The 22,604-nt window shown below is 38.0% G+C and overlaps 1 protein-coding gene across 4 annotated transcripts in view; it reads right to left on the bottom strand.

Annotated features, from left to right (window-relative positions):
* LOC124167720 (myosin-VIIa) overlaps nt 1-22,604 on the bottom strand; it is a 255,992-nt gene that overhangs the window by 83,379 nt on the left and 150,009 nt on the right. For all 4 annotated transcript variants that reach the window (XM_046545727.1, XM_046545729.1, XM_046545728.1 and 1 more), the window contains exons 3-11: nt 22,231-22,344; nt 20,921-21,067; nt 12,991-13,175; nt 12,372-12,493; nt 9,986-10,242; nt 7,861-8,026; nt 2,203-2,333; nt 1,651-1,835; nt 1,318-1,528 (exon numbers count right to left, since the gene is read on the bottom strand). In XM_046545727.1, the coding sequence (XP_046401683.1) occupies nt 1,318-1,528; nt 1,651-1,835; nt 2,203-2,333; nt 7,861-8,026; nt 9,986-10,242; nt 12,372-12,493; nt 12,991-13,175; nt 20,921-21,067; nt 22,231-22,344 (1,518 nt within the window). The remainder of the gene's footprint in view (nt 1-1,317; nt 1,529-1,650; nt 1,836-2,202; nt 2,334-7,860; nt 8,027-9,985; nt 10,243-12,371; nt 12,494-12,990; nt 13,176-20,920; nt 21,068-22,230; nt 22,345-22,604) is intronic.

Raw genomic sequence — 22,604 nt, 5'->3', positions numbered from 1 at the left:
ATTCCTACAGTAAAACTACCAAGACATCATTAGCTCTATATCTTTTTAATTAGAGGGGTACCTTGATAACTCAGCTAGCTTATGCAGTCACAGACATTTGGGCTTGTGTAGGATGTGACATAAGCCGTAAGTTGTAAGCTGTAAGGGAGCCAAAATACAATTTCACAATGAACGCAAGCCATAAGGAAGATGGTCAATGATCATCCTTATAGCCAGTGGTGTAGCAAGGGGGGGGGGGGGTCCAGATCCCCCCGAAATACAAAAACACAATCATTTTCCTTCATAGAAGTAAACAAAATATTGAAAAATCATGAATTTAAAAAATATTCATTTAAGAAATAAAGTTTTTTCAATTATGAAAAGTGTTAAAATTAGTTAAAAACCCATTACTTAGTATCCTGATTTTCAAAAGTTTCCCCCCCTGGTTTTGGACCCCCCCCAAACGAAATTCATGGCTACGCCACTGCTTATAGCTTACATCTAGAGAATTAGAGCACATCTTGAGCTAGGCTGCTGTCAGAGCCTAGCTCAAGCCTGTTCTGCCAAGCCAAGCTGTCCTGCCAAGCTTGAAGAGAGTGGCAGGAAATTCAGTTGACTGTAGCCATATTAGCAATGAATGAAAACTATAGAAAAGGCACTGTGTATATAATGTAAATAAACAAATATCTGAGTGAATATAATGTTTCGGCTTCACTGAGAGAATTATTACATGAAATATTTTCATAACAAGCTTTGCAAAATGGAAAAAGAGAAAGGAGTAAAGGTCACAGTCATGGATGGGACCCAGCCAAGAATTTCTTGGATATTAGGAAAACAGTAGACAAAAATTTGCCAGAATGAATAAGCATTTTATCAGATGTGATCTTCACTGGATGTATTAATGTTACTTTTCCACAAGTCCATTGTTTATTTCTCAAATCAATGACCAGATACCTTGTAGAGCATGATAGAAAGAAAAGCATTCAAACAATAAGAAACTGGGCACTGCACTGGCATGAAACTCAGAAACAGGTTGTAAGAAATAAGTGTGAAAGCAAGTGGCGTATCCAGGGGTGTCTGCAAACCCCCAAAACATAAAAATACAATTATTTTTCTTCATAAAAGAAAACAAAATATTGAAAAATCATGAATTTACCAAATATTTATTTAACAAATTAAGTTTTTTTGATTATGAAAAGTGATAAAATTAGTTTAAAACCCTCTTCTTAGTACCCTGTTTTTCAAAAATTTCCCCCTCATTTTGGAGCCCCCCCCCCTCCCCAAATGAGATTCCTGGCTATGCCACTGGTGAAAGCGACTCTAGAAATGCTGACTTACTTTGGGAAAACGTGACTCTTCGTCAATCAAAGCCATTATGTTTAATTGCTTGGTGGCTATGAGATCCAATGCATCTTGATTATCTACAAACTCGATGTGCTGCCAGCTGATGCCTTCCACATTGTATTCTTCTTGCTCCAATTTAAATATATGCTGAACAAAAAACTGCTGAAGATTCTCATTGGCAAAGTTTATACAAAACTGTTCAAAGCTGAAAGAAGAATCAGGTTAAAAATAAAAATTAATAAAACAGTCAAGCAAACTGAATTGCCTTCAATAAAGAAAAATGAGAAAATAATATCATGATAAAACTTAAAAGGTAAGATAACATACCTATTTGTGTCAAAGTTCTCAAATCCAAATATATCCAGCACTCCAATAGCAGTCCGCGCAACTGCTTTGGGTTTATAAATAGCATTGTTAATTTTATTTACAATTAATATGAACAAACGGCCATAAATGCCCTTTACAAAAGCATCCCTAACATCTATTGACTGTTCCCTGGATAAAGTTGAAACCTGGAGAAGAAGAAATTAATTTACTATCAAGTTAATTAATGTATGCATACATAATAAAAACTAAAATAAATTGCCTATAGTGCTCACAAAGACTTCAAAGAGAAACACTAAAAACTCATAAAATTACAGAAAAAATATTCACCATTCTGGCTTCATTGAAAATTGTACAATTTCTCAAAAACTGAGTTTAAAGTTTGTGAATTCAAGTATGCTTATGTTGCTGAGGTTGTGTTGAATATTTTTTACAAAACTGGGGATGCACTTCAATATTTCAAGTACACACCAGAAAAGGTTAGTGATTGCAAATGTGAACTGAAGTCTATAATTGACTTAAATTCATTACATGACATACTTATAGTGTACTTACCACAGTCTCACCATGGGCAAATATTGTTTTACGGGTCAGAGCATCAATGAGATGCTGCTTGGGTACACCTAATAAAGTTGCCACTCTAGCGACATTACTATGATCAGGTATCTCAGTGGCATCCAAATTATCTGAAATAAAAACAGTACATATGTGAAAATGTATATTCAATTCTTAAAGGTAAACCTGATTATAAGGGACATCAACCAATGCAGCCCTATAATAAATAAATGTCAGATCTGAAATTGGTCAGCATGGAACATTGTTTTCATGGAAACAGTAAGGAAGTTAGAAATGGAACATATGGACAGGGGCGGATCCAGGAATTTTTCTGAGGGGGGGGGGGGGGGGTCACAATAGCACTACAATGGAGATTTGAAGCTTCATGATTGGGTGGTAGTGCCAGGTGCTGAGGATCAAATCCATGGATTTTCCTACAGGCTAAGAAGGCTTCAGCCTATGGCCTAAGATCAAGAGGGGCCTACATTCACTCTACATTCTTTTCACTTATACTCCATGCCATATTTTTTATAAAGGTTAGTACCAATCACGACATGTTTCACTTTACATGACAGGCAAACATGACAGGGCCTGACAGGCAAACAATCTTCTCATTATTGAGATTAAAAACAAGATACACGAGACACTGTGAATGCAAACACAGCAATGAGAGTTCTATCTCTCCTGACGTCACATATCGTTCGTAAAATTCAGCTCCGGCTAAAGGTGGTGAGTGAGAAAATAGAGGGGCCAGGGTGCCAGGGAAGTTAAGAAGTGTCTGGATTTTTGCAAGTGTTAATGAACACTTTGGTTACCAGTCTTCCGGCTTTAGTACAGGCTTAAGGTCAATGCGTCATCAGGGCACATGGACCAATAACTGTGCTTCAAAAGACGTGTCCAAATAAATCCGTGGCCATGTCTGCACGTGACTGACCTTGAAATATGATCGAAATATCCATTTTTCTTTTAATCTGTCTAGTTCTACTATTTATACTTAATACAGTAAAATTCGGTTATAACGCGGGTCTAGGGGGACATAGTTTACACCCGCGTTATCGGACAACCGCGTTATTACGGGAATCTGCGTGGGAAGCAATAAAAAAACCCTTAAAGGTAATTTTTATAGCCAATTTATTTGCGTAATACATTATTAAAATATTTATTTTATGATTTAGACGCTCTACTTTAACGGGAGTTTCTAAAGTACTCGGTTATTTTCTTTTGCCGCGATAGTTGATGGCGTTTCTTTGTCACGTAATTTTTTATGCTTTGCAAGTGCAACAGATGAATACTATCGCAATCACTTTGTCCCTCCAACCAATTCATCAATTCACTTATATTATGTAATGAATGGCCAATTTTTGGCATCTCGACCTCACTTTCGTCTTCTTCATTCTCGCTCTCATCTTCCGATGATGCAGCTGTTTTTGCGCGGCTCAGGACTGTAGCCACAATTTCTTCGTCACTCTTATAAGCAGATACAGGAGTCTCCTCGTCTTCGCGAACCCAGGCCTCGAAATCACTCACAAATAGTTTATTACAAAGAACATCTGAAGCTTCACGTGCGTCCTCTTCCGTGAAACCCAAAAACTCGTCTTCGTCCTCCATGCTATTGCCCGCTGTATACTCGCACTTTGACCAGCAATTGAGGATTGTAGCTGAAGTTATTTTCTTCCATGCCAAACCAATATTATAAGCCATGTTCTTCAGGGTGACTGTTTTCAGATATTCTTGTACCTGCAGTTCTGAATTTATGACACTAGTGAGCAATTCCCGCCGATAGTGGGCTTTAAATGCTCTGATTATCCCTTGGTCCATGGGCTGAATAAGAGCTGTCGTATTTTTTGGTAAAAACGAAGCCACTATTTTGCCATCCCTCGATATCAAGAGCTCAGAAGACGGATGGGCCGGACAGTTATCTAACAGAAGTAGTGCCTTCTCTTCTAACTTTTTTGATCTTAAGTGGCTCTTAACCGATGGAACAAAATCTTCATTGAACCAAGATAAAAAAATGTCTCGAGTCATCCAGGCATTCTGACTGTTTTTGTAATTTATGGGTAGTGCTGTCATATTAACGTGCTTGAAGCACCGAGGACTTCGATTTTTACCAATACACAGAGGTTTTAACTTGTGACTTCCTGATTTGTTAGCGCACAGTAATAAAGTCACTCTTTCTTTGCTCATTTTTATTCCGGATTTATTTGCCGACTTCTTAATATGAAGTGATTTTGTTGGAAGCAATCTGTAGTAGAGAGCGGTTTCATCGCAGTTATACAATTGCTCTTCAGTGTACTCACGTTCATCAATCATCTTGCGTAAAGTCCCACAGAATTCTCTAGCTGCTTCACTGTCACTGGAACGAGATTCTCCTTGCATGTTAACTTGCGCTACCCCGTGGCGAATTTTCCACCTCGATAGCCAGCCAGCAGAAGCACAAAATCATGAGCACCACCTATTTGTTTATTTAATTTAATTGCCTGTGCTTGTAAAAGTGGACCGGATAATGGAACACCTTCACTGCGCTTCTGAACAAACCACGTAAACCAGCAGCACTCAATCTGGCCTTTTTTCTATCAAGTCCTATTTCGTCATCCACTTGATCAACATGTGATCGTAATTTATCTTCTTCTTTCATCCAACCACGAATAGTTCCTTCAGGAACACCAAACTCCCTGAATAAACTTGATTTTGAATCACCGCGTTTCACTCTGTCGATTATGCCCAACTTTTCTTTATATGTGTAAGTTTTCCTTTTGGCAGACATCGTTTTTACCCTAAAATCAATGAAAATTTTCGTAAAAAAGTAATTTTCATATTAATATTAAGCCAAAGACAAAGGTAAAACAGCTCATTCATCATTAAATGCTCGAAGCCTGTGGGCATTGAGTACCTACCTTGGTTTGAGCGCCGCGGTGCGAACGTACGAAAGAGAATTATCTCAATCTCCCTGAATCTCGAAAATTATTATAGCCGTGCAAAACACTTTTCAGCTCGAGTTCACAAGACACAATGACCGATCAGGAATTACCGAGTTTTTTTTATGGCTACGAAACAATGTATGGAATACGTCGCCAACCGCGTTAATACAGTCGCTCGAAGTAGCGCCGTTGCGACGCGTCGGTAGACACGCCGAGATAAAATTCGCCACAAAGTTACCTACCTCAAAAAAAGGTCAATGTAATCATTTCGGGGGACATGGTGAGACCCGCGGTATATCCGAAACCGCGGTAAAGTGAGGCGCGTAATAACCGGAATTTACTGTAGTAGAACTAGAACGAATAGTAGAACTTAATGGTAAAAAGAAATAATAATTAATACTAATTTAATAGTTCTACTATTATAAAATCAGGATTGAGAGATTTTTAAGGCTTTAGGATGAAATTCACCGCTTTCTCCAGGTTTTTTCACGGTGTACAAAATTCACGGCTTATTCACGGTTTTAAGGTTTTCACGGTTGAGTGGGAACCCTGTGATTAATTGGTGGATCCACCCATACCAGGAAGATCCACTCATGCCAGGAACATCCTCCCATACCATCATTCCATTGAGATGTGGTGCATGCCCCCGAACCATCCCTATATGAAACCAACTACCTCCCACCATAGGAAATCAATCTTATTCCACCATATGTGCCATAGGAAAATCTACCTGTACCATTAGTAAATATAAACAGAAAAATAAAGCACTCATGGGCATACCCAGGATCAAAACTGGGGGGGGGGGAGGAAGGAGGGAGGGTCAAGCCGTGGTTGTTCAAGTTGTAACACAGAAAAGGATAATGATACCAATATTTTAAGAAAATTATGACAGCGCTTTATTGGTTTATAAAATTATTTGCTAGAAAAATAATGATTTTTATTTTATTTCCATGTCTTAGATTAATTTCATTTTTCTTCAGAAGAAAATTTGTTCAAAACCTTCGTTTTGAACTAAATTTATTTCCACTTTTAGGGGGGAGGCAGCTGCCCTGTCCCCCAGGTGATGAGAGGTATAATTGTTGGTGGCCCAATGTCGCGGCATCTCCACAGGTTTTGGTATCATTTAAATGGCCTGCTTTACCTAAGGATAGACCAATACCTCCTTAGAACACCATCGCTTTTTGTCCACAACTGCTTATTCTACGAGTGAACTTGCTTTTATCGCAGCTAACCTCTATATCTAGATGTTGGTCCACCATTCGCAACCCAGTGGACACATTTGTTGGCTTTAAGACACAGTGACTATGTGAGAAATATAATATATAGGGAAAAGTTGAAGGAAAAGTCTCTAGAGAAAGACCTATAGATAAGAACTTGGGGAGGATAAAGAACATCACAGAACAGAGAGAACCAGCTTCGGTAATAGAGGAATGGAGGGCTGTATTATACAACACTTAGAATTACAATAATATGAATGGATAACAGAGACTATGCTCTCATACAACAAGGAAAAAGCGGAGAAAACCCTTAAGGTGCAAGGGATAACTTAGCCCAATACATCCCTAACCCAGCAATCATTGACATTAAGGGTGCAGGCAGAGATGGGCAGTATCGAAAATACTTGTATTTGAAATATGTATTTTCGATACTTTTGTAGTTTGTAATTTGTATCGGAAATAAATTTTCTGAAAGTATTTTGTATTTTGTAACGAAAATACATCTAAAGAGTAGTTTGTATTTTAAAAATACATTCAAAATCAAAATACATGTAATGTTTTTGTGCATAAGTAGAAAGAGCGTGCGATGAGATGGCAGGGATCCCGATTGAGTCTGTATTAGCCTGCCATCTATGGAACGATAAATTGCCCCTTAATTTACTTCTATAACACCCGTAGGCCCTTGTATACTTGCAAAACGTAGTCGCGTGTGGAGTATTTTGCGAAACGAAATTTTGCATTGAGTAATTTGTGGAGGGGACTTGTAGAATCTGACGCTGTTCCCAAAGGTGCAGGAGACATTTTTCTCCATTTTATTTAAGACATTTTGCCATGGATAATGGTCAAATTGCCAGTTTCCAATAGATACGTTGCAAGAATGTTTGAGCCTCTCATTCTAAAAATAGTTCATATTTGAATTTATTATAATTTTTTATCAGGTAAAAACATCGGTGAAGGCATGTATTTCGTATTTTAATAGAGTATTTTGAAATTACATTTGTATTTAGTATCGAAAATACAATTTTTAGAAGTAATTTGTATTTTGTAATTGAAATACAGATTTCAAAAGTAATTTGTATTTTGTATCTAAAATACATTTGACATGTATTTTGCCCATCTCTGGGTGCAGGGTAGAGAAAAGTGAAAAAACAAACTAGGACACCAATTTCAGGAGAGAGCAAATACTTGAAGGAAATACAATAGAATATCAGCAGTATGTGTTCAGTTTGTTTAACCCTTGGAGATGAGGCGTGTGATTGATGCAAAATCTCAAACAACAAAGCTCCTAGTTCTAAGAGCACTCAGATTTGATCAGTTCTCAATCAGGATAGTGAGACACTACAAAAGTGATGATGGGAAAAGCTGAATACATTAAACCAAAATTACAAGTCTGACATTCATTAATGAGAGAACATTAGGTATGAGAGATCAGACATTTAATGTGCACAAAGAGTGCTATTTCTTCAATGAGTGATACAAAGAAAACAATACATAAGTTTAACTATTTGAGTAAACATCCATACCTATGGTGATTGCTTTATGCCGAATATTTCCAGCATGGAGTAGAGCTGCCAGCAGCTGCAATATGTCCCAAATTTCCTGATCAGAGAACAGCAAAACTTTCATTGCTGAGCGAATGTCCGCAAACTCTGCAGCATCATCACGGCCTTCACATGTTATGCTCCCACCCTGGAAGAGAACATTTGGTTAATATATGTGGACAAGATATTCGAATCATACGAGGGTTGTTTGATAAGTCTGTGACTTTTTAAATTTCCAACCTAGTTAATATCAAAACCACAATTATCCCATTAGTTACCATTGATTAATAAACAGCTGCGAAATTTTGAGCTAGTTCCGTCGTTTAGTTTGTGTTTGACAGCCATTGAAAGCAGACAACCTCATGAATTTTAACAATAACAGAATAAATTAAATTTTGCGTGCTAACTAAATATTATTTTTTGAGCGAAAAAACTGTCGCTCAAACCAAGGAAAGATCTTGTAAATAGTAAGGAAACTCTGCACCAACAATGTCAATGGTGAAGAAGTGGCTCACTGTATTCTGTTGCGGCCAAAGCAGCACAAGTTACGTCAAACTTTCAGGACGCCCAAAAGAGGTCGTCACACTAGAAATCGTAGATAAAATCCGTGGAATGATACTGGGCGATCGAACAATGAGTGTGTGAGATGACTGATAACATAGACAACTCAAATGAGTGGGTACATCACATTTTAAATGAATATTTGGACATGAAAAAGCTATCCGCACATTGAGTGCCGCGATTGCTCACACTCGAGCATAAGCACAACCATATGACCACTTCAAAGGAGTGTTTGGCGATTTGAAGTTGCAATCTGAGCAAGTTAACCGCGGATAAAACATGGATCCATCACAACATACCAAAACCAAAGGGCAATCAAGACCATTGGTTTCTGTGGGTGAACGTGCATAAAGAAGGCTGAGATGGTCACTCTGCCAACAAGGTCACGGCCACAGTTTTCTGGGATGCACGCATCATCATTCTAATAGGATACCTTGAAAGGGGTAAAGTGATCACTGGAGAATATTATTCGGAGCTTTTGGGCCGATTTGATATCAATTCGAAGGATAAACAACCGTATTTGACGAAGAAAAAAGTTCTGTTTCATCAAGACAATGCAAGGGTGCACATGTGTGTAATCATCATGGCAAAAATCCATAAATTAGGCTACAAACTGCTACCTCATCTTGCATATACTACAGATTTAGTTCCCTGCAACTACATTCTGTTTCGAAATAGTATGAAGAAATAGCTAAATGGTTAGAGATTTGTGTCGAACCAAGAGGTTATCACTGAAACGAACGCTTATTTTGAGTCCCTTGATAAAAGTTATTATTTAGGAGGAAAAAAACCTTTGGAAAAATGTTAGACTTATTGTACTGAGCTAAAAGGAGACTACCCCTATGAAAAAATTGTATAAACCTGTTTCAAAATTTTATACATTCTTATACATTGCCATGGCATAGGGGTATGTAGAGAAATAAAACACTTTCTTGCCGAAAAAAATACATTCTATACAAAAAGTCATGGACTGTCAAACCACCCTCATACCATTCCTATTTGCAGTGGCAAGGGTAATCAGAGAGACTGAGAACACAGCCAAATTCATTTCAGTAAAACATTGAGTAAGTATATATATAAGCTTAAGAATGGGGAGCATGTTAGGCTAGTGGTTAGAGTGCTTGGTTTCTGATCAAAGGGACCCAGGTTCAAATTTGGATGACCTATTCTGAATGTGTGAAATTTACGCAAGTGTGACTAACTCCAGGGTGAGATCTACCCTTACCTATTCAATTCATCTACGGTTTGCAATACTTATAGGGTGAAAAAGCCACACAATCCATTAAATGTGTAAATTGGTGATTATATTTTGTTGGTCTTTTAATTAACCTTGATACATATTTCATATCATGATCCCCGCCTCCCCAAATTTGAAGCTGAGTTTGCCCCTGCCTTAAGCTCACTGATAATTGGGGTCTATCATTTTGATTATTCTGAAAACATGATAGAAAAAACCATTTGCAAGCAAAATTTTAAAGTAGAGAGAAATATTCATCCCATATATGGACTTAAATAAATATAAAAGAAAAAATAAAAATTCCATCACCCCTGTGAGGTACTTGTAGTGCGATGCATCTTCCAACTGAAGCCTATGCTTTTCTTCCCGGGAGAGACCAGCCAGAATGCAATAGAAGATGTGGTAGTTCCTCTCATCAACACTCTGGGAAACAATGCGTGACTTCTCCAGCAGATACTGCTCTATCTTGGCACCTTCAATAACTCCTTCACGGTTGAAATGGATATCAATGTACTTTCCAAATCGTGAAGAATTGTCATTTCTGACAGTTTTGGCATTTCCAAAGGCTGAAAGAGAGGATTCACAATCAGTAAACGCTACTGGAACAAAGTAAAAGTATGTGAATAGCTTCACAACCCATTTTTAAATTTACATCAATAGTATTTCAAACCCTACCATAAACTTGGATTAATTGAATTCAGTAAGGATGAAATGATATTAATGAAAGCAAAAAAATTATAACATTTAAAAAAAAGATACTATATGATAATTTTTACAGCAACTTGTTGAATGAGTGATCATAATTTACAATAGACAATAAATAGATATGTTTACAGATTATGGTAATTTTTAATTCTTTTATTAACATTACTGTAAGGGATTCAGAACATGTATGCCCTACATCCATAATATTAGAAAAAATAACAATAAATAAGTAAAAAGGAATCTTAACCATAAATTATTTTTCTTCCCACAGCCAAAGCCAAATTTGATACCATACAATTAAATACGATTATGCAAATCTTATGGGCTGCAAAATCACCAAAATCTACAAGAGTAAGAGGAAAATTGGGATGGGCCCCTATTATTCTATTCAAGAAGTTGGAGGTGCCATAAATCAGATTGGAAATCAGTACTTACACATTTTCAATAAAGTAATAAAAATAGAGAAGCCTTCATGCATGCACATACATTAGGTAAATTAGGTCAAGCTAAATATCAAATTGATTTTCAACATGGAAGATAAAACATGTAAAAGATGAAGAACCATTTTTCTAAAGGCTATGAGCAAAGGTTGCTGAATTCCAAGATGATTTCATCCTTCCCTTTGCACAAGTAAGAAAAAAACTTGAGATTTTTAATTACTGTGATAAATGAAAACATGCCCTTCAACAATGAAAGCAAGAAAGTGACAGATTTATTGCAACAAAACCGTAATCATAACATCATAAACCGGTATTGTACACTAAAACCTTAAAGTTACAAGGTAAAGACTTTATGTTACAGAAAAAATATTCTTGTTTCTTTCAGAAATCTTAACAATTTACCTATTCTCTTGGCATTTGAATAAATAAAGTAGCATAGGGTACAAAAATATCGGATAAGAAAGCATGAGTGATGCAGCGGTCCGCTCCGATTACGAGTATGCCGCCGGGTTGGAAGACGGTGGGCCACTACGGCTGATGAAAGGCACCCACATCGACGACTATAGTGGTTGACTGCTGTGTTTATGGCAAGCTGAAATTCGCAGGCCAGGGCATTATGACCACGTATCGACTTTCAAAACAATATCATTGCATGAATTTTATGCTAGAGCTTCCTGTCAGCAAATTTTGGAACTTACTGGCCTCGACAGCTGTGTAACTGAAACTACTCAACTCGACTTGACATCCATAATGCAACTCAAAACACTCGAGTCAAGTGTTTTGAGTTGCTTTTGAGTCAATTACTCGACTCGAATTTTCGAGTACTCGCACATCCCTAAATACAGTAAAACCTCTTTACATCGTAATGGAGGAGACCAAAATTTGGGCAATTTGATGCTTGGAGGTTCACTATAGAGAGGTTTTAGTGATAGGCACCATTTTTTCATATCCTTCAGAAATGAAAGGTACTACTGTCTTTTAAACCATTAAATTTATGTGTTTAAACAAACATGCATGCATTAGTGAACATTTATTAATTATTTGATAAAATCAGAAAGCTAGCACTATTACGTGATTTTTACCATGATTCGAGAGACACCAATGTGAGTTCTCTTAATTCAACAGTCACTTAAAATTATTAGGATAGTTGGATACCTTTTTTCTTATTTACTGTTAGGTATGCTCTCATATGGAACAAAATGGCCATAATTAATGGTTAATGTGAAAATTACAGCATATTACAGGTATATAAGAAAAAAAAACATTAATCGCTGAAAATGTTATTCCATGTACATAATCGCGGCTGCATTAATGGCCTCTAGTTGTCTCAGTACAATTTGCGGAGGTAGTTGGGCCATCTCGGGGGTGTCTCCCTGGTATGATAAGTGGAGGTTTTATGAGATAAAGAGGTTCACTACATAGAGGTTTGCCTATAAATTTACATGTAAATCAGACGGGACTGTAGGGGTGGTATGAAGTGTGGAGGTTTACGGCGTAAAGAGGTTCACTACATAGAGGTCTTACTGTAATAAACTATTTATCTACATTACCTTCTAGGATGGGGTTGGCCTCTAGGATTTGTTGCTCTATCCATGAGTGCTTGCCACTTATCGCTGCAAGGTACTGCAGGATAAGCTTTGTGCTTTCTGTCTTCCCCGCACCGCTCTCACCACTGCATAATTCACATGAAAAAGAATCAGTTGATTACATCCATTAGAGTCTTAGAATTTTGAAATAACTAATAGCCTTAAAAGTGACCAACAAGTACCTGTTACAAGAGTGTGGTAGCCAACTCTCACAGTTTCTTTATATTTAAAACCTTTATACCTCTCTCATCTGCCCTTTCCATAATTTGTTACCACCAACTTAGCTGGTGATAACCATTTCATTATTAAACACTTCATGAATAGCTCTTATGCAATTGCATTACTTGGTTGAAATAAATTAGGCCATATAGCTTTTCGGAAACCAATAGAATGCCCTAAGAAGCAATCTAAAAAGCCAAACCTGGACATATGGCTACTTTAGATATGAAGGAGACAGAAGGTTAGGCTTACAATTACATACAAGACCGAGTTACAATAGGCTACACTTACAATTAGTATGTACAGCTTAATTGGCTAGTTCACTTCATACAGAAGGTGATTATATCCTCAAAAGGTACATTACCTGATAACTATACACTGGTCCTGAAGAAACCTTTTCATGTGGGTGTAACTGTTATCTCCGATGGCGAATATATGCGGTGGCAGCTCCCCAATCTTTCTGTCTTTGTAAAGCTTTATTTGTTCTCCAGTGTAGATTGGGAGAATCTGGTATGGATTCACTGCCACCAAGATTGAGCCCGTGTATGTCTGTAAAGAGGGAACAGGTCAGTATAAGCACAATAAATTTTCTCTGAAATAATAATTTTGATGAACTCCTCAATCTTCAGAGCTCACTGCTGTAATGGATGCTGTTTTATTGACCAAATCCAATGCATTAAGAACGCAAAATATGAAGGAGTTTAGAGTTTGCACATCATGAGATTGCAAAATCACAAAATAAAAAGGGTTAATATTTTAAGAATAATGACAGAGGTGACACTACTTATTACAAATACAGTTGATCAGCCATACCCTGACAAAAATAAACTCCACCATGGTGGGTACAGGAAGGGTACAGGAAGGGTGGGATCCTTCATGGTGGGTAGTTACCCTTGCACAACCCACGCCCTACCCACCATTAAGGGTAAGGGAAGGAGAGAAAAATCCTTCGTGTACCCTTCCTTGGAACTCCTTCCCTTACCATCAGTGTACCCTTCCTCTACCCACCATTAAGGGTACGGGAAGGAGAGAAAAATCCTTCGTGTACCCTTCCTTGGAACTCCTTCCCTTACCATCCGTGTACCCTTCCTCTACCCACCATTAAGGGTAAGGGAAGGAGAGAAAAATCCTTCGTGTACCCTTCCTTGGAACTCCTTCCCTTACCATCCGTGTACCCTTCCTCTACCCACCATTAAGGGTAAGGGAAGGAGAGAAAAATCCTTCGTGTACCCTTCCTTGGAACTCCTTCCCTTACCATCCGTGTACCCTTCCTCTACCCACCATTAAGGGTACGGGAAGGAGAGAAAAATCCTTCGTGTACCCTTCCTTGGAACTCCTTCCCTTACCATCCGTGTACCCTTCCTCTACCCACCATTAAGGGTAAGGGAAGGAGAGAAAAATCCTTCGTGTACCCTTCCTTGGAACTCCTTCCCTTACCATCCGTGTACCCTTCCTCTACCCACCATTAAGGGTAAGGGAAGGAGAGAAAAATCCTTCGTGTACCCTTCCTTGGAACTCCTTCCCTTACCATCCGTGTACCCTTCCTCTACCCACCATTAAGGGTAAGGGAAGGAGAGAAAAATCCTTCGTTTACCCTTCCTTGGGACTTAGCATTTATAACTGAAGAAAACATATCCTGAAAGAGTCTCCTTAGCTACTTTCACCTGCTAAAGAGTATTGAGTTCCCTTCAAGAACGTAAGCAGTCTTTGAAAGCAAAGATAGACGGGCTACACAACTAATCTTTAAAATTTCCTTAAGGAAAACAATAATATACATATTCAGTGGCGTATCCAGGGGTGGGGTCCGGAGGGTTCGGACCCTCCGCCCCCCCGAAGTATAAAAACACAATCATTTTCCCTCATAATAGAAATCAAAATATTGAAAAATAATGAATTTAAAAAATATTTCTTTGACTATTGAAGTTTTTTCGATTATGAAAAGTGTTTGAATTTGTTGAATTCCAATACTTACTATCCTGTTTTTCAAAACTTTTCCCACCTGGTTTTGGACCCCCCCCAAACGAAATTCCTGACTACGCCACTGTACACAATAGTTTCCGTAATTGTGTGAAAAAAGCTCATTTAAAAGTACTTCCATTCACGTTTTAGGATGTAACCTATTTGTGTGGCTGACAATGAGACATCGCTAGAGTGATGTTCAGTATTTGAATGCCGATCTTATTTTCTGAATCAAAATAGGTGTGGTAGAAAAAAGTCACAGCTTTCTTCCACATAGGCCCGGGTGCGATTCTCATCTTAAGATTTTGTAGTATAATTTCCGTTGAGAAACTATTCCTGTCAAGTACCTCGGTAGCCGAGGTTGTTAAATCTCTAGTTCGTAATCCTGTAACATGTAGGTCCTGGGTTCAAGACCACGTGAAGGCTAATTTTTTTTATGCCCTATAAATTTAGAAATCACTGTTGCAACTCATCCACATTCGTTTAATTTAGTTTATTAGCGATTTTTTAAATTTTTATGTTAATTTATGGATTTTTAGTTTTTATTTTATCCTACCCTTCCTGTACCCTTCATCGAGGCTGGCCAAACCCTTCCCGTACCCTCCAGGAAGGAGAGGGCGTACCCACCAATGTTCTAAAATACCCTTCGTGTACCATTGCTGAAGGGTACAGGAAGGGTACACCTATCCTTCCTGTACCCATGCTGAAGGGTACACTTATCCTTCCTGTACCCTTCATCGAGGCTGGCCAAACCCTTCCCGTACCCTCCAGGAAGGAGAGGGCGTACCCACCAATGTTCTAAAATACCCTTCGTGTACCCTTGCTGAAGGGTACAGGAAGGGTACACCTATCCTTCCTGTACCCTCAATGGAGGGTAAACCTCTCCATAATGGAGGAGTTTATTTTTATCAGGGTATGAAACAATAGCTAGGGTTATTACACAGCATATGTCATTATAAGATTGTTCCAATAAAGAAAACACATCAAGTGCCTTTCTTGTGGAGAATACACAATCCTCCTCCTTAAATAAACCAAGTTAATGATATATTAACCTTGCTGAGAAGCAATAATTTTGTGTCTTATTATTAATTATTTATTGCTTATTTTCTCATTAAACCCTTGGCTGAGATTTTTTTCCAGTGCTATATTGAAATACTCGAATTAAGTTTTGATATCACTGCTTGTAAGCATTCGGCTTCACTAAAATTTTTAAGAAACATCAACTGAATGAAATGCTTTCTTGATGATTGAGAGTGTGCTTTCCAATTTTACTTGCCTTGGAGAAAAGTCTATCACATGAGATGGATGATCTTACAATTAGTGGTGATTCTTTCGAGATCAAACAAAATGGTCAAAATCGAAGTTAAAACTAGAGTTTGGATAAGTGGTGTAGCAAGGGGAAGGTGCAGGGGGTCCGGAAATATAAAAACACAATTACTTTCTTCCTAGACAAAAGAAAACAAAGTATTGAAAAATTATGAATTTTCAAGAGATTTCTTTGACAAATGAAGTTTTTTTCGATTATGAAAAGTATGAAAATTGGTTTAAACCCCTATACTAAGTATCCTGTTTTTAAGAAATTTTTCCCCCTGGTTTTCGAACAACAACCCCCCCCCCCCCCAAACGAAATTCCTAGCCACCCCACCGGTTTGGATCGAAACTCGAAGATCGAAACTTTACCTCGACTTCCTCGATCTTTAGGAATTAAAATTTAATTTTGATTCTAATCTAAATCGATTTTTCTATCACTACTTAGGAGAGCCAACATGCTCGGCATGAGTTCAATAAGTCATCAACATATCTGCGATTGGCCGGTGATTTTGCGCAGCGAATAGCACGAGAAGAGGGCGACAGATCGAAAAATTGAAAAATCGGGTCCCTTTCTTTTTCAAAACTCCATTCATTAACTAAGAACAATACTAAAACAATAACAAAGAACAGTTCGAATCCATCGAGCCCATATCGAAGTATGTTTACATGACACAAATTTAAATTACATAATTAAAGTGGGAGGAATGATATTCAAATCAGTGAGATTCGCGGATGACCAGGCGTTGATCAGCCAGTCATCGAGGGGGCTTCAGGCTCTAGTGAATGCGTTATACAAACGTTGCGAGGAGTATAGGATGAGGATTAATCACAAAAAAACTAAGGTAATGCGGTTTTGTAAAGCATCACGAGCGAGGAATGTGAGACTCAAGATAAAGGTGGGTGGTGAAAAACTTGAGCAGGTTGAACAATTCAACTATTTAGGCAGTACCTTAGAGGAAAACGGATACAGTAGTAAGGACATCAGGAAGAGAATAGCATTAGCGAAGGAGGCGTTCATGAACAGGAAGGAGCTTCTAAGAGGATCGTTGTGTAAGAGTTTAAAGAAAAGGTTAGTGAAGAGTTTGATCTGGAGTGTAGCTCTCTACGGTGCGGAAACGTGGACACTGAGGAAAGAAGACGAGAGAAGATTGGAGGCATTCGAGATGTGGGTATGGAGAAGAATGGAGAGGGTGAAATGGACGGAGAGGAAAAGGAACGACGAAGTGCTGGAAATGGTTGGCGAGGAGAGGCAGCTTTTAGATGAGATACGCAGGAGACAGAAGGTATGGATGGAGTTAGTGCTTAGCGGGGAGGGGATGTTGAAAATGGTGTTAGAGGGTAGAATGTTAGGTAAACGAGGAAGGGGAAGGAAAAGAGTAGGATTTTTAGATAGATTGAAGGAGAGTAGGCCTTACAGTGAATTAAAGAAGGCAGTGCTGGAAGGAAAAGGAGATACTCCATGAAAACCTACCTTAATCGGTAGAATACTATAATAATAAACGAGTTCTGAGTGAATGAATAGCGTAAATAATCAATTATGAACAATTTTATTCAGCTGCAACTGTAAATCGTGCCGTAACAATACTGATTTCGCGAAATGTGGGTCATCTAAAAATCAGGATACTAGTCACACTAGTAAAATTGTCTTCTTTGACGGAGAGACCTAGAATAGATGAAAATTTCAGTTGAGTCGACTATACTTCTCGTAAAAATTCTAACCGAACATATTCTACATGTCTCTTAGTAGACCTGTATTAAGACCGAGATCTACGGCAATTTAAAAATGGGATGGTTCACTCAGACCTAAAATTTCCATTCTTCCATTTACGACCACTGGAAAATACGGCTACATCCTACCGTTCTGAGCATATGGGACTCTTGAAGAAAACTCGCACTCATTTTTACAGTCGAATTGCCAAACATATGTAGCTTAAGCTTGCAATAACTTTATCCACTTATTAGTTAATTTTTTTAGCCGGTCGAAATAACGCCATTAACGGAAAGGGACGGTTGCAAAAATGAAATTTAATACGGACGCCAACTATCTGTAAATTACATGAAATTATCTTAAAACTAAAAGAGTATAATATTTTTTGGACTATTTTAACTTTCCCTCGTCCTAAAATATGCTTGCCCTAAATATTCTTCCGGGATCGCTCGTAGAAATCAGCAATGGCAAGTGAAACGAAATGAAAATGTTTCGTTTCTACCAGGAGTGAAACGAAAATACGAGGCCTAGGTTTAGTTACGTTCCCGCACGAAATTAAAATCACCAAGGAATTCAGTTTCGACCCGGGACGAAACTTTACTATCGGGAACGAAACTAAATGAATCGAAACTCCGCTACACACTGTTAAGTTTCGATTACATAAGTTGAGTGGAGGGGGATAAGAGAGAATAGTTTCGACCCATTACGGTTTACGCACGTGTAGAGAGGTTAAAAATCGAGCTTAAAAATCGAAAGGTCTGTTTGTGTCTAATGCTCTTCTGTCAGTAGTAAAACTATGAGTGCCCCATGTATCCAACGGCGGTAGGCCGAACCTCTACTTTATTCAACCATACTTCATACACGGTGTGTGGGTCGAAACTAAACTGTTCAAAGGTGAAGCACGTGGTCCCTCCGGTGCGAAACATGTCTCCGTTTCGTCCCTGAGTTTTACTTTATTTTCGACCCGAAGTAGTTATGTCTCCGATTTCGTTTCGATCCTGAGTTTAGCTCCCCGGATTTTAATCCGTTTCGTTTCTTCGTTTCGCTCCTAGGAACGAAATTATTTAAATTTTACTGATTTTGACTTTCGTTTAGTTTCTATTGCCATCCCTGGTAGAAATTGAACAACATCATATTCTGACCTCCCTACCACCCAGTGTAGCTCTATGGCTACGGATCAATCTGAAGAAACAAGTAGAAATATCACCAAAATATTTCACTGGATTACTAAAGACGACCATAAGAGCAACTTACCTAAATATCCACATCACAGCAAGCAAAAAGTTATCAGAGCGGAAATGGTTTAAAAGAATTCGGTAGATGGAGGGGAAAGATTGATTGCGACCAAAATTTAAAAAAACTTCCTCATTCAGCCATTCTCTCATAATTAAAAAAACGAGAGAGTTGCCGCCCGCTAATCGTGAGTTGGTAACATCATTAGAGTTCTGGTTCATTAACATGCTCAAGGGGAAAAAATCGCTATCAAGAGAGTAAACTTCAAAGAACTAAGAGAGACTATTGCGATGAGAAGAGGAGTAAAGGAATCGGTGACCTCCTCGGCAGGAGCGCGTGATGTCATCAACTTAAGTCTGAATCACAGCATCACTTTTTACCGTCCCTCAGAATGATAGCTCAAGCGATAGGTTTTCAGGGACTAAATGTCAGTTAACGCTCGACCGCTGTGTTAAGCTTATTAATTATTTAATTATTAGCTTTAATAACCTTCCATGTATTCGCTAACAAAAAGTGGAAAAAAGTACATTTGTCGTTTGATAGTTTCATGCGTTTAGTTTGTGAAATATGAACGGTATTCTTATGGAAAAAATGGTAAAACTCGTAATTAAAACCGGCAGGCACTGTCCTACGAGTGAAAATTTCTTCATCTCAGTACATAGGTATTTATATTACGAATCCTATTTAGCCTGAACCATGCGATCATTTTTCCGTCTCTTAGAATGATAGCTCCAGCGATAGGTTTTTAGGGACCAAAAGAGTAATCGCTCGACCCAGGTCGATTTTCTGAATCACAACGGTCATTCCCACTAAGGGCGGATCCAGGATTTTTTTCTGGGGGGGGGGGGGGGCACAAGGGTCTGACAGGCAAACATTCTTCTCAAATTTGAGATTAAAAAACTTTCAACAGTTACTGTACGACATACCTATTCTCTTTATTTTAATATGAAAATGATTTATATGAAATGAAATGATGGAGGCTCAGTAGTAAGAAAAACAAAACTAACGTAATGATAACTGTGTTAAAAATCTTGTCTATTTCTTAAACGTCTGGGGGGGGGGTGCACGTAACCCCGTCCCCCCTAAATCCACCTATGGTTCCCATCATCCATTTTCCATCGCCTTTTCCGTCACTTCGTATTTACAACTGTAGATTCTATTAAAAGCCAAGCGTGGCGTCACAATCGCTGTTGGCGGCCGTGCGTTCTGATTGGCTCAAGGACTGTGCCAGCGATAGTTTCAGGGCCTGAAAAGGGACGTGCCAAGGGATGGAAAAAGGGATGGGATTTCCATCCCTCGAACCATCGCGGAAAATGATCGTTTGAAAGGGTCATTTTTCCGCCACCATTGGAGCGATCGCTTGAGCTGTTCCTTCGAAAGGGATGGATAAAATGATCGTGTGATTCAGGTTTAATCTTCGAAAGGGTCAAGGCGGTCGATTTAGGACTGTGAATAGCTCGAGACGTTGGGGATTAGAAGAGATACATTCAATGTTCTGGATACATACCCCTAAAGTCAATAAATGCATAACGTAAATAATATTTTCATTAGTTTTTAAATAAAAACAAAATGATAAAGCAATGCCAAATTTACATAGAAACAGATGTTAAATACATGCTCAAAAATAGCTGAAACGTTACAGTAAATAAAGGGATGGTTTGATTACTTCAATAACAGGTAAATATAACATTTCTACAAGAGGATTTCACAGTCCAGTTCCAAGCGGAAAAAGTATATTTTATGATAATGTGAATTTATATTAAGTGAAAACAAAACTTAAAATAACCTAATATGAGATGCAGATATAATCATTTGCATACCGGATCGATACAAAAAACGGAAATAAATGAGTGTCGCTTCAATTTTCAAACTAATTCACAGGCGACAGATAAAAAGAAATGCCATGGACACCTATGACAGAACAAAATTTCCGCTAAGTCATCTATATACTAGAAATTCTAGCCAACCACTGAAAAACGTGAACATCGTAGAGATAGAAACCATTTACGAATTCAACAGCCATTTCTGTCCACAGGAAAACATAAAATTGAATTAAGACCGCTTCAAGGAATTTTTCACTCACATAAATAAGGTTTTCGTTGTATCTGATGAGTAAGTTTCTCAGGATACCGGCTTCGTGTAGATCTCCAAGAGATATCATGTCTTCCACACCTTGCACAGAGGTGGCGTGCATCGCCTTTATTCGTCGCTCTGGTGTCAGCCATTGCTCCTGTTTAAGAAAAGGAATCGAAATATAAGCTACTATATATCAGGCATACAGGCATGTAGGTGGTATGGGGGCTTCAGCCACCCCTCCGAAATTTTTGTAGTTGAGGCGATACGTTTGTTGAAGAGACCACAACCCCAAGGGCACCCATCCTCTACCATTTCATTGTTCGATATTATTATTATTATTGTATTCTAACGATTAAGGTAGGTTTCCATGGAGTACTTGAGAAGAATTCTGGGATCCTCCCTCCCCATCAACCACTTCCCTCTTCAATTCACAATAAGGCCTACTCCCTTTCATTCGATCCAAAAATCCTATTATTCCATAAAGATACATTTAATAAGGTCTGCCAACGACAAATTTAACTTTCAGCATTATATACACGAAATATATAGCTGAATTGATGAAGTTTAAAGATATAAAAACATATTATGAAGAATACACTATGTTTACACCCCTAATTAGATTAGAAAGGAGTTTTAATTGAATAATGGGTTTGATACATAAATTTTTCGACTAGGATTGAAACGTTCCAAGTTCGACTCACTTTAGACTCTTATAAGATAAGTTCTAGGGGACGCATACCTGCGGATCGACAGATCGTTTACGGGTCATTTAAAATACGGATATATCTGACAGATTACTTGCTTTATCATCTAGCAATGTTCAGGCTACATACAATATACACTTTTCAAAATTCGCTGGCATCTCTTCAAATTTAAATATTACCTCAATATTTCTTCAAATGAAAAATTTTAATATTTGAGATAGATTCAAATGCTAAAAAAGCTGATTTCTACTTACTCTTAAAATTTCAAAAGATAGCATGAATTTTGAACGAGTCATACGTCACTAAAATATACTAATCAGGGCCCTTTAGGAAGGAGGTACTCTCCCTCATAAGCACGCAGTTTTAATTTTGGTTTAAATCTCACGATTTATATTTTTTTAAACAAGTCATACGAATAATCGGAATACAAAAAATATAGTTTAAATCGATCAATCCTGCTAAAAAAATGTACAAAATACGCGATTCAATAATTACAAAATGCCTATTGGCAGCAGATACTGGGTACAGTAGGGACGCAGGTATTTTGTCAACGATTCATGTAAGAGAAGTTAAAATGAGTGAGTATCCACTTCAATTGCTGCGTCATACATACCTTCTCGTCGTCGTCTTTGACTTGAATCCTTCGACCCTCGGCTGATATTACCCTTGCGCCGATTGCTACATCGAATTCTTGGCCAGTGACAGGCTCAATCCAGATGTAGTCCCCCTGAAATGACAAGAAATAAGTATTGATAAAAAATAACAGCACAATTTTACCACGAAAAAATCCATCACAAAATTCACATACTTTAATGTTAATTTGAAGTTTTGAAATACGATACAATAGAAAATGACTACATTGGATTTAAAAAATAATGAAAAAGTTTTAAATGTCAGCGGTTAGACGCCATTGCCATGTATTTCTACATATTTACAACCAAGCTACCAAAAATACCGTCTCTAATGAGCCGCGACACTTATGAAATG

Source organism: Ischnura elegans, chromosome 11 (assembly GCF_921293095.1).
Source record: "Ischnura elegans chromosome 11, ioIscEleg1.1, whole genome shotgun sequence".
Classification (NCBI taxonomy): domain Eukaryota; kingdom Metazoa; phylum Arthropoda; class Insecta; order Odonata; family Coenagrionidae; genus Ischnura; species Ischnura elegans.
The sequence above is the reverse complement of the archived record's forward strand: the minus strand, read 5'-3'. Positions and strand labels throughout refer to the sequence as shown.